Source organism: Salvelinus sp. IW2-2015, linkage group LG4q.2 (genome assembly GCF_002910315.2).
Source record: "Salvelinus sp. IW2-2015 linkage group LG4q.2, ASM291031v2, whole genome shotgun sequence".
NCBI lineage: Eukaryota > Metazoa > Chordata > Actinopteri > Salmoniformes > Salmonidae > Salvelinus > Salvelinus sp. IW2-2015.
Genome location: NC_036843.1, coordinates 14855239 through 14870374, shown reverse-complemented (window position 1 = coordinate 14870374; position 15136 = coordinate 14855239). Strand labels below are relative to the sequence as shown.

Here is a 15136-nt window from a genome sequence, read left to right as displayed (position 1 = left end):
ATTTTAAAATAAGGCTGTAACGTAACAAAATCTGGGAAAATTTAAGGAGTCTGAATACTTTCCGAATGCATTGTATATACACTGAATGTACAAAACATTAGGAAAACCTTCGTAATATTGAGTTGCACCCCCTTTTGCCCTTGAGTTCAGCCTCAACTCATTGTGCGATGGACTCTACAAGGTGTCAAAAACATTCCACAGGGATGCTGGCCCATGTTGACTCCATTGCTTCCCACAGTTATTTCAAGTTGGCTTGATGTCCTTTGAGTGGTGGACCATTCTTGATACACACAGGACACTATTGAGTGTGAAAAACCCAGCAGCGTTGCAGTTCGTGACACACTCAAACCGGTGCGCCTGGCACCTTCTACTGTACCCCATTCAAAAGCACTTAAATCTTTGTCTTGCCCATTCACCCTCTGAATGGTACACATACACAATCCATATCTCAATTGTCTCAAGGCTTAAACATCCTTCTTTATCTCCTCCCCTTCATCTCCAATGATTAAGTGGATTTAACAGGTGACATCAGTAAGGGATCATACAGCAGCTTTCACCTGGATTCACCTGGTCAGTCTATGTCATGGAAAGAGCAGGTGTTCCTAATGTTTTGTACACTCAGTGTATATCAACTTTTATTTATGTATTTATTTCCCTTTAGAACTAATTAGTTGGGGGCCTCCCGAGTGGCGCAGCGGTATAAGGCACTGTATCGTAGTGCTAGAGGCGTCACTACAGACCCGGGTTCGATCCCAGGCTGTTTCACCACGGGTCGTGTTCGGGACTCCCATCAGGCGGCACACAATTGGCCCAGCATCGTCCAGCTAAGGGAAGGGTTTGGCTGGGGGGGCTTTACTTGGGTCATCACACTCTAGAAACTCCTTGTGGTGGGCTGGGTGCCACAAGGAGATGGCGCCGACAGATATGGCAGCTCTGCTTCTAGCTCCTAAGAAACTTTACACTATTTAGTTTTTTTGTGTGTTAGTTCTACATTATTGGCCCAGAAAATTGGTTGTGTTATTAAATACAGCCGGCAATTTAACTTATTCCAAAGGCTGCTCCAAAACACCACTGGCGGAGAAGAGGTATTTGCAGTCGACTTCTAGTCCGACTCAGGAGGCGTGCACACCATCCACCGCTTCCGAGTATATTACTCGCTAATGTTCAGTCTCTGGGTAATAAAGTAGACGAGCTCAGGGCGAGGATCTCCTTCCAGAGAGACATCAGGGATTGTAATATGCTCTGTTTCATGGAAACATGGCTCTCTTAGGATATACTGTCCTCTTCCATATAGCCTGCTGGGTTCTCAGTACATCGCGCAGACAGGAATAAAGAACTCTCCGGGAAGAAGAAAAGCGGGGTGTATGTTTCGTGATTAACTACTCATGGTGTGATTGTGATAACATACAGAAACTCAAGTCCTTTTGTTCACCAGACCTAGAATACCTCACAATCAAATGCCGACCGTATTACCTCCCAAGAGAATTTTCTTCGGTTATAGTCACAGCCATGTATATTCCCCCTCAAGCCGATACCAAGACAGCCCTTAAAGAACTACACTGGACTTTATTCAAACTGGAAACCACATATCCTGGGACCGCATTTATTGTAGCTGGGGATTTTAACAAAGCAAATCTGAGGAAAACGCTACCAAAGTTATACCAACACATTGACTGTAGTACTCACGCTGGGAAAACACTGAACCACTGCTACTCAATTTTTTGAAATGCCTACAAGGCCCTTCCCCACCCTCCCTTCGGCAAATCAATGCCACTCCGACATTGCTCGATCTGATATTTACAGTGGGGTAAAAAAGTATTTAGTCAGCCACCAATTGTGCAAGTTCTCCCACTTAAAAAGATGAGAGAGACCTGTAATTTTCATCATAGGTACACTTCAACTATGACAGACAAAATGAGAAAAAAAATCCAGAAAATCACATTGTAGGATTGTTTATGAATTTATTTGCAAATTATGGTGGAAAATAAGTATTTCGCTACCGGGCCGCATGGAAAGGATAAATATATATTTTATTTTTATCTGTAAAATAAAATAATAATTATATACAATTATAGGCTATTTGTGCAGTAATTACATTGAACCTGGTGCAGTCTGTTGGTCCTTTTCTCACCACTCTAATATCTCTGTCATGCGCACAACAGTTTACAGATTTTGAACTTGAGTAACGCTGCGAGTTCATCGCGGTCTGCGTGAGCTGTGTTGCCCACCAACTTTGTACTAGCTAGCTACGTTGGCTGACATAAATAAAAACAAACAAACGTCGCTGGAGAGCTTCTTCGGAAGGGGTAAGGGAGATTAAAGGCCCAATGACAATGCAGAGACAGCAGAGCCCGAGACTGCAAAAATGTGAAAATATGATGAGTCCTACCGAATGAGTCTACCTAAAATATATGATGAGTCCTACCTAAAATATGGCTTTATCGCGACAGGTGACTTGCATGCCCCTGTGCGTGGTATGTGGAGATAGGCTATCTAACGAGGCAATGAAGCCCTCAAAACTGCTTCGGCACATCAAATCCAAGCACCCTGCACTTAAAGACAAACCTGTTGAATTCTTTGAGCGAAGAAAACGTGAACAAGAAGGACAGAAGCAAGTCTTGAAAGCCAACGCATCAACAAATGTGGCTGCACTGAGAGCGTCATACTTAGTTGCTAGTGTTGATAAAACATGTTTACTGGAGAACTGAGACGAAGTAGAGACTCTGGACAGGGTGGATGAGGTTTAATTAAATGCAATTTATTCAGAGGTAAAGATATCTGAAATAGCGTGCACGGACCCTTTCATCAAGCTCAAAATGGAACTCTCCGAAAGAAGCCCAGATAACAGAGTGCATATACATTTTATACAGTACAGAAAGTAGGTTGAGTCTGGAAGTTCTGGTCCTCTGGTTGGTTCTGATGAGTTGGGCGAGGTCTKCTTCAGGCCAGTATCACTGTCCCATTGGCTCTGAGTAGAGTTCTTTGTCTTCAGAAATGTTCAGCTAAAACAGGAGATTAGGTGTGTGCGTAGATGTTCCTATTTTGACATTTCTGTGTGTGTCTGTAAAATGTTCAGACTGAAGAGGAGTTTTTGTGTGTGCGTAGATGTTCCTGTCTTATCTGTGTTTATGAAAGGTTTACGTCAGCCCTCTGTCCTTGGGTATGTGTGTGTCTCAGTTTCTCGTGATATGCAGTYCCAGGCACCCCTTTTCTTATCAGTCTTTATGAAAAGGCCTGTGTCAGCCATCTGTCTCTGGGTGTGTGTGGGTCTCCGTATCTGCTATGAGTTTGTGAGAAACCCTGTTTGGAAAGAAGTTAGTTATAACAATGTATTAGCAAATATGCTTGTGTTATAATAAATGATATTTATTACACTAGCAGTATTGCTAAGGCCAAGAAGCCTTTCACTATTGGCAAGTAGTTGATTCTACCTGCTGCTAAGGACATTTGCGTGAACTCTTAGGAGATTTTTTTTTAAATTCACCTGAATTTAACGTCGTATTGAATGATGTTATTCAAGTTAGCAATCACATCAAAGCACACGCCCTTAACTCGCGTCTGTTTGAGCAGCTTTGTGAGGAAATGGACACAGAGCACAAACACCTTCTCTTATACACAGAAGTAAGATGGCTATCCAGGGGGAGATCGCCTGCCAGTGTTTGAGTTACGAGAGCCGCTGCAGCGATTTCTTTTAGGAAAAAAGTCACCACTGGCAGCACATTTCAATGACGAGGAATGGGTCGCAAAACTCGTTTACCTGTGCGACATATTCAACCCGCTCAACGAACTCAATCTGTCACTTCAGAGGAGTGTAACTGACAGTTAGACTTACAGGTTATGTCGTTGTTTTGTGTTTGAATTGTTTACGTGTCCGCTGTGCGGGGAAATGATAAGACAAGCGGAACTACGTAGCTAATAACTGTTGTAACGGGGATCCTTATTGTAGCAACACACTTTTGGAGGGAACGCAATCCCGCGCTGTGTTAGCTAAATTTTCATGTCATCGGGTGTAGTTCATAAAGTTTGAAGCGTATATGTTAGGATGGTAACGTTATAATAATTAAGGATGAAGCGTGAATTCATGCCAGGAATAATAAGTGTGAAGTTTGATTTCCTCCCTTCTGTAATAAGCAGCCAATGAGGTATTTTTCCTTTATTCATGTGTTTAATCTAATACTGTTATAACGCCGGCTAAACTGTTTATGTATGTAAGCACTTCAGAGTTATACCAAGCTAATAAGTCACTCGTAAGATAAGGTTGTAAGAGTGTGCTTAACTGTATTTTCATTTACTTTATAGTTCTCACGGAAGGTGATAATTCTGACTAAATCTACAGAATAAAGCCGCCAGTTAAAATCAAGGAACGGTTGTGCTCGTGGTTACTGGAGGGAGCTACAAGGAGAATGACGACTGTCTTTAAATTGGCAAATGAATTGGCTGCATTCAAACCTAAATTTTATTTATAGGCCTAATCGATATTCCGGTCATGTCGTGACCGGTCTGTGGTGAAAAAAATGTTGGGGACCACTGCCTTAGAACACTGCGCCACACGGGAGGCCTGTTTTAAATTATTCTAATATTGTTTGACACGGGACAATTGTTGGAGAACTTCACACATGGAACCAAAAGCAGTGAATGTAACCTTTGCGGTAGTTTAGAATTGGCATATCAGTAGTTAACCTTTCAGTTAATCAAAACATCTAATCAATGTGGTTGACAGATGTAGTAATGTCTTGTCAGTGTGATGTATAGCGCCTTCAGAAAGTATTCACACCTTTTTACTTTTTACACATTTTGTTGTGTTACAAAGTGTGATTCGAATAGATTGAATTGTCATTTTTTGTCAAGGATCTACACAAAATACTCTAATGTCAAAATTTGTTTAAAAAATCACAAAAAATAAACACTCATATGTTTTGATTAGATAAGTATTCAATCCCCTGAGTCAATACATGTTAGGCTGCCGTTACACGATGCAACTTGCACACAATTTTAGTTGCTTGCAACAGAGTTGCTTCTTGATTGCTTTGTGAAACACCCCATGCAACTATTAAGCAACTCATCTGCAACTTGGTTGCATCCAGTTGAAACTCTTCAACTGTGTTGATAGTTGCAAGAAAGAGCCAATCAAAACAAACACTTTTGCCACATTATCTATTCGAAGGTTCGGAATTCTGACCCAGTTGTCATGTCAACACAGCTTTCAGTGCTGCGCTGCTCAACCCGCGAATCAGGGTTGACAGAACAGAGACTAGCACAACAGCAGATGTATACAAATGATCGTACAAGTTATGATTTAGCAGTCAATAAATGTAATTTTGAAGAGAACCCAAATCTCTCCCTGACCAGTTTCAACTGAAATTGTCCACCCTGAACTCTGCTGGCAAGCTTAGTTCGTTGCTAGATTGGTTAACTGTGTTGGTGTTTGCACCATGCTCAAAGGGATAATCAATGTCTGCTTTAAAAAAAAAAAAATATCTACCAATAGGTGCCCTTTTTTGCGAGGCATTGGACAACCTTCCTGGTCTTCGTGGTTGAATCTGTGTTTGAAATTCACTGCTCGACTGAGGGACCTTACAGATAATTGTATCTGTGGGGCACAGAAATGAGGTAGTCACTCAAAAATCATATTAGGTATTATTATTGCACACAGAGTGAGTCCATGCAACTTATTGTGTGGCTTGTTAAGCAAGCCCCTGAACTTATTTAGGCTTGCCATAACAAAAGGGTTGAATACTTATTGACTCAAGACATTTCGAAAACATAACTCCTCTTTGACATTATGAGGTATTGTGTTTAGGCCAGTGACACAACATCTCAATGTAATAAAAATTAATTTAGGTTGAAACAACAAAATGTTGAAAAAGTCGAGGGGTGTGAATACTTTTTGAAGGCACTGTACAGCCATTTTGTTTACAGAAATGGGAACAGGGGTTAGGAAAGTGTGTTGTGAAAGGGAATGTGTAGAGGCATTTATTAGTGAGCTTCAGTTAGAGTCAGACAGACACTAACAGATGCGCTGAGGAGGAGGTGGCAGTATATGGAGCTTGCATGACAGAAAATCAGAGAGAACAGTTATATAAACATCAATGTCATGATTTTGTGATTAGAAGTTGGGTAATTGAGACTATAATGATTGTTATTATTGGCCTATAAAACCAAATGTATAGTTTTATTCACATGTCAATTCAGTGGCGCTTAGATGTCGTTGAAGGGTCGTTGTGTCCTTGGTAAACACACTGAACAAAAACATAAATGCAACATGTAAAGTGTTGGTCCCATGTCTCATGAAATAAAAGATCCCAGAAATGTTCCATACGCACAAAAAGCTTGCTTCTCTCAGATTTTGTGCACAAATTTGTTTACATCCCTGTTAGTGAGCATTTCTCCTTTGCCAAGATAATCCATCCACCTGACAAGTGTGACATATCAAGAAGCTGATTAAACAGCATGATCATTACACAGGTGTACCTTGTGCTGGGGACAATAAAAGGCCACTCTAAAATGTGCAGTTTTGCCACACAACACAATGCCACAGATGTCTTAAGTTTTAAGAGACTGTTCAATTGGCATGCTGCCTGCAGGAATGTCCACCAGAGCTGTTGCCAGACAATTGAATGTTCATTTATAATTTTTTATTTTATTTATTTCACCTTTATTTAACCAGGTAGGCAAGTTGAGAACAAGTTCTCATTTACAATTGCGACCTGGCCAAGATAAAGCAAAGCAGTTCGACACACAACAACACAGTTACACATGGAGTAAAACAAACATACAGTCAGTAATTCAGTAGAAAAATAAGTCTATATACAATGTGAGCAAATGAGGTGAGACAAGGGAGGTAAAGGCAAAAAAGGCCATGGTGGCGAAGTAAATACAATATAGCAAGTAAAACACTGGAATGGTAGATTTGCAGTGGAAGAATGTGCAAAGTAGAAATTGAAATAATGGGGTGCAAAGGAGCAAAATAAATAAATAGTCGGGGAAGAGGTAGTTGTTTGGGCTAAATTATAGATGGGCTATGTACAGGTGCAGTAATCTGTGAGCTGCTCTGACAGCTGGTGCTTAAAGCTAGTGAGGGAGATAAGTGTTTCCAGTTTCAGAGATTTTTGTAGTTTGTTCCAGTCATTGGCAGCAGAGAACTGGAAGGAGAGGCGGCCAAAGGAGGAATTGGTTTTGGGGGTGACCAGAGAGATATACTTGCTGGAGCGCGTGCTACAGATGGGTGCTGCTATGGTGACCAGCGAGCTGAGAAAGGGGGGACTTTACCTAGCAGGGTCTTGTAGATGACCAATGGTAATGACTAATGGTAATATGGCACCTCCAATCTTGTTTTAGAGAATTTGGCAGTACTTACAACCGGCCTCACAACTGCAGACCATGTGTATGGCGTCATGTGGGCGATGAACGTATACAACAGCGTGTTCCAGTTCCCGCCAATATCCAGGAACTTCGCACAGCCTTTGAAGAGGAATGGGACAACATTCCACAGGCCACAATCAACAGCCTGATCAACTTTGTGCGAAGGACATGTGTCGTGCTGCATGAGGCAAATGGTGGTCCCACCAGAAACTAACTGGTTTTCTTTTCCACTCCCCTACCTTTTTGGGGGGTATCTCTGACCAACATATGCATATCTGTATTCTCGTTCATGTGAAATCCATAGATTAGGGCCTAATGAATCTATTTCAATTGACTGATTTCCTTATATGAACTGTAACTCAGTAAAAAATTGTTGCACGTTGCATTTATATTTTTGTTCACTATATATTCATTAGCCTCGCAAGCTGCCTGATCTTGCAAGCTTATATGAATGTTAATCAGTCTGGTAATTACGAGGCTAATATTTTATGTACCTCAGATAAAAAACGAAATGCCATTCTTTCCCCTGCAGGTCCAGAAGACAAGCCAATGTTTAAAATGTTTAAGTTGCATTGAGGATTAAAAAAATACCCATTAGGCTATCTGTGCATAAAAGGTCTGTGCACCGGTATAATAATTACAGGCATCCCCCTGTACAAACATCAAAGACATAGGAGTGAGCACTGTATTTCAAAATAACTTTCCTGAGAAGAAATGGGAATGGGGTGGTTAAGCTCCACATTAGTACGCCTATGTCTCCAGATTTGGATACTCAGGTCCATTTCAATGTTTCTCATGCAAACGCTTTATTCGATGCTAATTGAATAAATACAATTACAATTCTCCCCGAAAAACTCCATTCTTGATGTTTGCTGTAGACTGACTAGAGTCACTAGACCCACATGTACATGGTAAAATCACAAGAGTTAATTCAACTCCTATGGAGTGAAATGTAACACTATTTGGGGGTTTATATGGTCCCACCCCAATTTTGTGTTAAAACTACTCTGATCATGGTGTTGATATTTTGGGATTTAAAACAGCACAAAATGGAGTAAATGTCCAACTCTCAGAGAGTTGCTTAAATATAACACCAATTGACATTTTACTATTTTCAGTGTTGTTTTGAATTAACAATCACCTCCAGCAGAGTACATTTCTCTTTCAGTTTACTTCCTTTACGTTATAAGGGTGTTAAAAACATATATGAATATTTCTTAATGTTTCACATTATGGTGGTTTGTAATGTGAAATGACATCTCTACTGGAATCCAATTTGCAGGAAGGTATCCAACAATTTTATGTCCCCACAATTTGCTTATAGAATACCTGTCATAGTAGGGTAGAAAATACACAGTACATCAGGACTACCAACTACACCATGTAAACTGGAACAACTATCTCACTACTGGTTGCTAGAAATCCAACCATTTACCGATTGGATTAGTTTAGAAAAATCTAAGTTTCTTATCTTTGTGTAGCATAAGATCAAAAACAACCAATGTGCATGCAAAAACACAGATATTGAAACAAACAATTTCAAAAATCAAGCTTCAACAGAGCAAGCTGGGAAATATGCCAATGATGCTCCTCCCACATCGTAGACAACTCCATATATTTAATTCCTTGTCTCTGGTTTCTCTTAAGGGAGTTAAAAGTACTCTGTCCCAATCAACTCCAGTTATCAACACTAACTCCACAGAGCATATCACTCTCTTGAGGGTTAAAATAACTCCCAGTAGAGTCAATTTAACCCAAATGATTTTAACACTGATTTCAACTATCCTTGATTTACTGTGTAGAAGCTACAGGAGGAAATACCTCATCGAACTGAAACACGTTACTCTACAATAGGCCTATGTCTATGTCAAGTTAAAACGATTCTGTTTCGGAGCAATACTTTTTCGACTTAAAAGTCCTGGTTGATTCCTCAATAAGTGGTATAGAATTATCACTACGAGAGGTGCGCATAGAGCTCTCCAATGCACCCAATGCGCCAGACTTGCGCGTGGCCTTCACCATTGAGTCCTCGCTAGACTGCAACTCCATGAGCTCCAGCTCGTGCTTGGCCGCAGTCTCGAGCAATCTCTGCTTGTTGTAAAAAATAACGAAGTTGTTGATAATGGGGTGAATGGGCAACGCGATGGCTATCACCCCACACAGGAAGCTGATGGCTGCGTTGCACTTTCCGAGCGTGGTTTTGGGGTAAATGTCTCCATAGCCTACGGTCGTCATGGTGATAATAGCCCACCAGAAGGACTGTGGGATGCTACTGAAGAGGGTCTCCGGGTGGCTTTGCTCCAGGGTGTAGCCCAGTGCTGAGAACACGAATATCCCTATGCCCATGTACATAAGGAGCAGCCCCAGCTCTTTGAAACTCCTCTTCAGCGCATAGGTGAGAGTCTGTAGCCCGGAGGAGTGACGTGCCAGTTTGAAGATGCGGGCAATACGCATGATGCGAAGCGCCTGGACCGCTTGCTGGACCTTGGCCAGATCCATCATGGCCGTACCCTGGTAAGTTAGGGTCAGCACCACGTAAAAGGGCATGATAGCCATGAAGTCTATTATGTTCATAAAGGATAGGAAAAAGTGCAGTTTGTTTGGGGAGGACATAAAACGCAGCAGATATTCTACGGTGAACCAGCCTATGCATGCTGTCTCGATGGCCTCCAGCGTTGGGTGTTCCACAAGGTCCCCCTCGTCGTCCTCCATTTGGACTTCTGGAATGGTACCCACGCACATCACCAAGGATGACACAAGGACGAAGAGGAAAGATGCAATGGCGATAATGCGCGCAGGCAATGAGGACTCCGGTTTCTCCATGAGTTTCCAAAGGGACTTTTGGTACCGCGCTGAGCGGTTGAAAGAAGGGACCACATCTAGATCATCCAAGATAAGCTTCACTTTGTTGGCAATCTCAGCCAGCTCTTCCTCTTTTTCAGTCAAGTCACTTTTACAGCACTCGTCCAAATAGCTTTGGTCAATTTTCCAGAATTCCATCTCTTTAATAAAACAAATGGGACAGATACCTCGTTTGATGTGAATCTCACCGAAGTAATACACGTCAATGATACATCTGAAAGCGTCAGGATCCCGGTCAAAATAAAACTCCCTTTTACCGGGGTCGTAGTCATCACAAAGTGAGTAAATAATGTCGTAACTCAGAGTTGAGCAGTTGATAAGTTCTGCAAGTCGACTCTCCGGGTAGCGGTTAAGTACATCCCCGTATAAAACGAGCTTCACCCCGCCAATGTTCACGGATATCTCGGCTTCATCCCTCGTGTCCAAGCTGTTGCAGTTCTTATATCGGGGTTTGGGTATAGTCCACATCTTTCCTGCTGTCGTGGGCTATTTTTGGCGTCGAAAATGTCGAAATGCAATAAACAGACTTGTGTTTCATGTGCATGAACAGTTTAAAGTGCAGGTAGCCTATAAATTATACTAATTTTAAAAAGGAGGAAAGCCATTGCGCAAAACACCGCTCCGTGCTCTCCCATTACCAAAGCAGCAATTAAGTAATCTCTCTCTCTGTCTCTCCTTTCTCCTCTCTCTCGCTCTTTCTCTCTCTTACACACACACTCACAATGACACACACTGCTGCTGCGCCTCTGAGCTCTGTGGGCGGATATCCTCTGTGGGCGATATTACTCTGCTTGAAGTTTTGAATTTACCAAACCGGCATGGGCAATTAACACAATTATTCCGTATGGTTGAAGTGAGGTGATATGATGTGAGTACAGTGGCGACCCGTCATTCAGGGCAGTTGGGGCTACCTGTTTTGCTGCTATTTTGACATTAATACGTGTCACATATCAGTTCGCAAACAATGTAAAAAATAAATTATAATTTAGTTAATAAAGCCACATACAAACATGGTCTCTTTGTTTTCTGGAGTAAGGCAGCTCGAAAATGCAGGTGTTTCAGCCTAGGTCAGTGCTTTCTGTGGAGGTGGGGCAACCAGCGGAATATACGGAACATGGGGGTTAGTAATGTTCGCTAGTTGCGCTGTGATTGGCTCAGTGTTCTGTCACTCATGGGGACACTATGTCATCGCAAAATCTACGGGGAGAGCTCGAAAATTCAAGCCCCATGGGTGCTGCCATATAGTTACATTAAAAGTGCCCATCCAAGAAGGCTCAAGGTCATTGGCCACAGATAAAATTACGTCAAATCACGTTATATCTACCATAGCTTTGAATGGACTGATCATGTCAAAATCATACTTTCAAAATCTTAGCTAGCAAGCTAGCAGTCATCATCACGAATCAAGTCGACATTCTACTGACAAATCCTTTTCAATCGTTGTTATATGAAGAGAAATTATGAAGAGAAATTAGAGATAAAACATATCGGTGCATTGGACATAAACATAACACAAGTTGGAAATCCCAAATTCAACATTGAGTGGTTTGGAAGGAATCAGTAGCTAACTGCAAGCATTGTAAAGCAATCACTAGCCTGCTATTCATTGGAGTGGATGTGTGGTCAAAGTCTGGGTTTAAGGGTCTATTTTTCAAGCTTAAACCTTTTCTCAATATAGGGGGTGCTGTTTCAACGTTACCATTTATCGTTCCCAAATTAAACTGCCTCGTACTCAATTCTTGCTTGTACAATATGCATATTATTATTACTATTGGATAGAAAACTCTTTAGTTCTAAAACCGTTTGAATTATTTCTCTGAGTGAAACAGAACTGTTTGGCAGCGAAATTCCTGACGGGTACTGCAAAACTGAAAATGTTGACCCTGTTCTAGGATCAGTTTAAAACTCTGTAATGTATCCTATGGGTCGACATGAACTGCACGCGCCTTCCCTGGATGTCAGTAACCAATGAGAATTGGAATGGGTTTCTGCAGATCTCAGACCTTATAAAAGGCCATGGCATGGGGGGTGCAGTCTTTTCATTGTTCGTCATTGCGCAGAGCAGGACTCAGCATGGCGTTCGGAAAAGCTCAAGTTATCGGCTTAGATATATCCGTCTGTGATTTAATTGGATATAGGTGTTAGAAACATCATAACGAAGTTATTTTAACCGAGTTATATCAGTTTTATGCGAGTATATTGCGATTTTCGGAATTTCCTTAGTATTGCGTTTTGAGGATTTGGGCATGTCTGCGCATAGCTAACGTTAGCTGCTATTTCAAAGTTGAAGAGGACGTTTTACAACCGAGCAACGATTCTTTTGGACAAAGGACAACTTGCCCAAGATTCTGATGGAAGCTCGTCCAAAAGTAAGAGCTATTCATGATTTAATTCGTATTTATGTGGAAAAATGTAAAAGGATTTGTCCGCCATTAATTTCGGCACTGGTCTGGCTGTAACGCACACTGTATTCTAGTACGTTATTTTAAAAATCTAACACAGCGTTGCATTAATAACTAATGCATCTTTCATTTGCTGTCCAACCTGTATTTTTTAGTCAAGTTTACGATTATTATCGATTAGATTAGGTGCCTCTCCAAGATGGCGCCGGCCAGAATGCCTGAAATGTTGCTACTGATCACATTGTATAACCACGATTTGTGCTGCTAATATGCACATTTTCGAACAAACCTATATGCTTGTGTAATATGATGTTACAGGACTGTCATCTGATGAAGTTTATCAAGGTAGTCAAATTATATATCTTTTGCTGGATTGTTACGATCGCTAACCTTTGCTGCTGGTAAATGCGGTTGTGTTTCTGGCTATTGTGGTAGCTAATATAATGCTATATTGTGTTTTCGCTGTAAAACACTTAAAAATCTGACATATTGGCTGGATTCACAAGATGTTGGGCTTTCATTTGCTGTACACTGTGTATTTTTCAGAAATGATTTATGATGAGTAATTAGGTATTTGACGTTGGTCTCTAATTTTCTGGCTGCATCGACGCTATTTCAGATTGCTGCTGCAATGTAGAATGTGATTTATACCTGAAATATGCACATTTTTCTAACAAAACATATGCTTACAATAAATATGTTATCAGACTGTCATCTGATGAAGTTATTTCTTGGTTAGTGACTATTTATATTTTATTTGGTCGAAATTGTGATAGCTACCTATGCAGGAAAAAAATGGTGGGAAAAAAAGTTGTGTCTTTTGCTATCGTGGTTAGCTAATAGATTTACATATTGTGTCTTCCCTGTAAAACATTTTAAAAATCAGAATGATGGCTGGATTCACAAGATGTGTATCTTTCATCTGGTGTCTTGGACTTGTATTTAATGATATTTAGATGCTAGTATTTACTTGTGACGCTATGCTAGGCTATGCTAGTCAGCTTTTTTACTGTGGGGGGTGCTCCCGGATCCGGGATTGGGACCAATTAGAAGTTAAAAGGATAAACATTCAACATTTAGCCATGCTGTCAATCCAGCATGACTTTTGCCGCCTTCAAAACAACTGGAAACTCGGAACTGGGAAATAAGTTTTGAACGGACATCCAACTCAGAATTCCAAGTCGGGAACCCGGGCCTCTTTCTAGAGCTGCGACCTGAAGATCACTGACATCATGATTCAACCTTGTTTTTTCTGAGTTCCCATTTGTCTTGAAAGCAACATAAATCCAGCGAATGCCCGACTTTGATGACAAAGTTTTCCATGAAGGACCACCGCGCCACCTTCCTGTTCAAGTGAGCACAGCACAACAAGGTGAGTCCAAAAATGTATTGTATGCTGCTGCATAAATTATGTAATATACCAGGGAGATATGTACACCATTGCTAAGAAAGTAATACTAAGTGTTTGTTGTGAAGTAAGCTGTTTGTAGCCCATGTGCCTCACCCTAATAATTTGGTCCCTTTTCCCCTCATAACTTATCCTACTGTTCTGACTTGGTGGTGCACATATAGCCTATAGCCTGTTTTAGAGAAATGTCATAATCAAATATTGTAAGAGCTTTCATTGTCTGCTTATATGCCCCCTTTATTTATCCTACAATTCTGATTTGGTGTACAGAGAGAATACTGTAAGAACGGCCCATGTTCTGAATTCTGTAGCTGTACATTTCAAAAGTACTGAACAAATAGTTATATTGACTATGTCCATCCATTATTATTTTATTTTTTTGCCCCACCAAGATTTACATGCTAAAATCGTCGCTGTGTGAGTGGGAATTGATGCAGAACTTGTTGGTGAGTGCATGGCACACTACAATACATATCTGTCTTGACAACACATAGGAAAATAAAAAACGTAGTCTGGGAAATTAATACGAAGTTATTGTCAGAGGTAATGTCAAAGCGTAACCACTAAATTACATCACTATCTGCTGTTGCCCTTTTGATAACTTTTGATAACGTGACAGCTGTGCAATTACACACGTCTCCAGAAAACTGAGTTAGGGCGCTCTCTGCTAACAACAGATACAATTGCAGAATTTGAGACGCTCTGACATACTGTAAGATTCCAGTCCAGTGGGTCAGATTAAATGTACGGTGATATCTCGTGCTCAGGTGCTAAACCTATCTCATCTTTCCACAACTGACAAAGGGCCTTTTCCTATATACCAACATAAAGTGTCTTAATAGTGCATTGGGCCACCGCGAGCCAGAACAGCTTCAACGCTCCTTGGCATAGATTCTACAAGTGTCTGGAACTCTATTGGAGGGATGTGACATCATTCTTCCACAAATGGTGTTTGGTTGATGGTGTGTTGGTGATGGTGCTGCTCCAGAATCTCCCATAAGTGGTCAATTTAGCCGAGATCTGGTGACTGAGACGGCCATGGCATCATGCTCATCAAACCATTCATTTGTGCTATGTGGATGGGGGCATTGTCATCCTATGA

The 15136-nt window shown here is 41.1% G+C and overlaps 1 protein-coding gene and 1 long non-coding RNA gene across 2 annotated transcripts; one reads left to right on the top strand and one right to left on the bottom strand.

Moving 5' to 3' along the window:
• Window positions 1-3815: 3815 nt before the first annotated feature.
• Window positions 3816-4360, top strand: LOC139027637 (uncharacterized). Its single transcript, XR_011479757.1, has 2 exons — window positions 3816-4142; window positions 4300-4360. It is a non-coding gene; the product is annotated as an uncharacterized lncRNA (long non-coding RNA).
• A 2276-nt stretch (window positions 4361-6636) lies between these two features.
• On the bottom strand, window positions 6637-10852 carry LOC111963042 (voltage-gated potassium channel regulatory subunit KCNF1-like). The gene has a single exon (XM_023986264.2). The coding sequence runs from the start codon at window positions 10690-10692 to the stop codon at window positions 9235-9237; it is 1458 nt and encodes a 485-aa protein (XP_023842032.1). The 5' UTR covers window positions 10693-10852; the 3' UTR covers window positions 6637-9234.
• Window positions 10853-15136: the final 4284 nt, after the last annotated feature.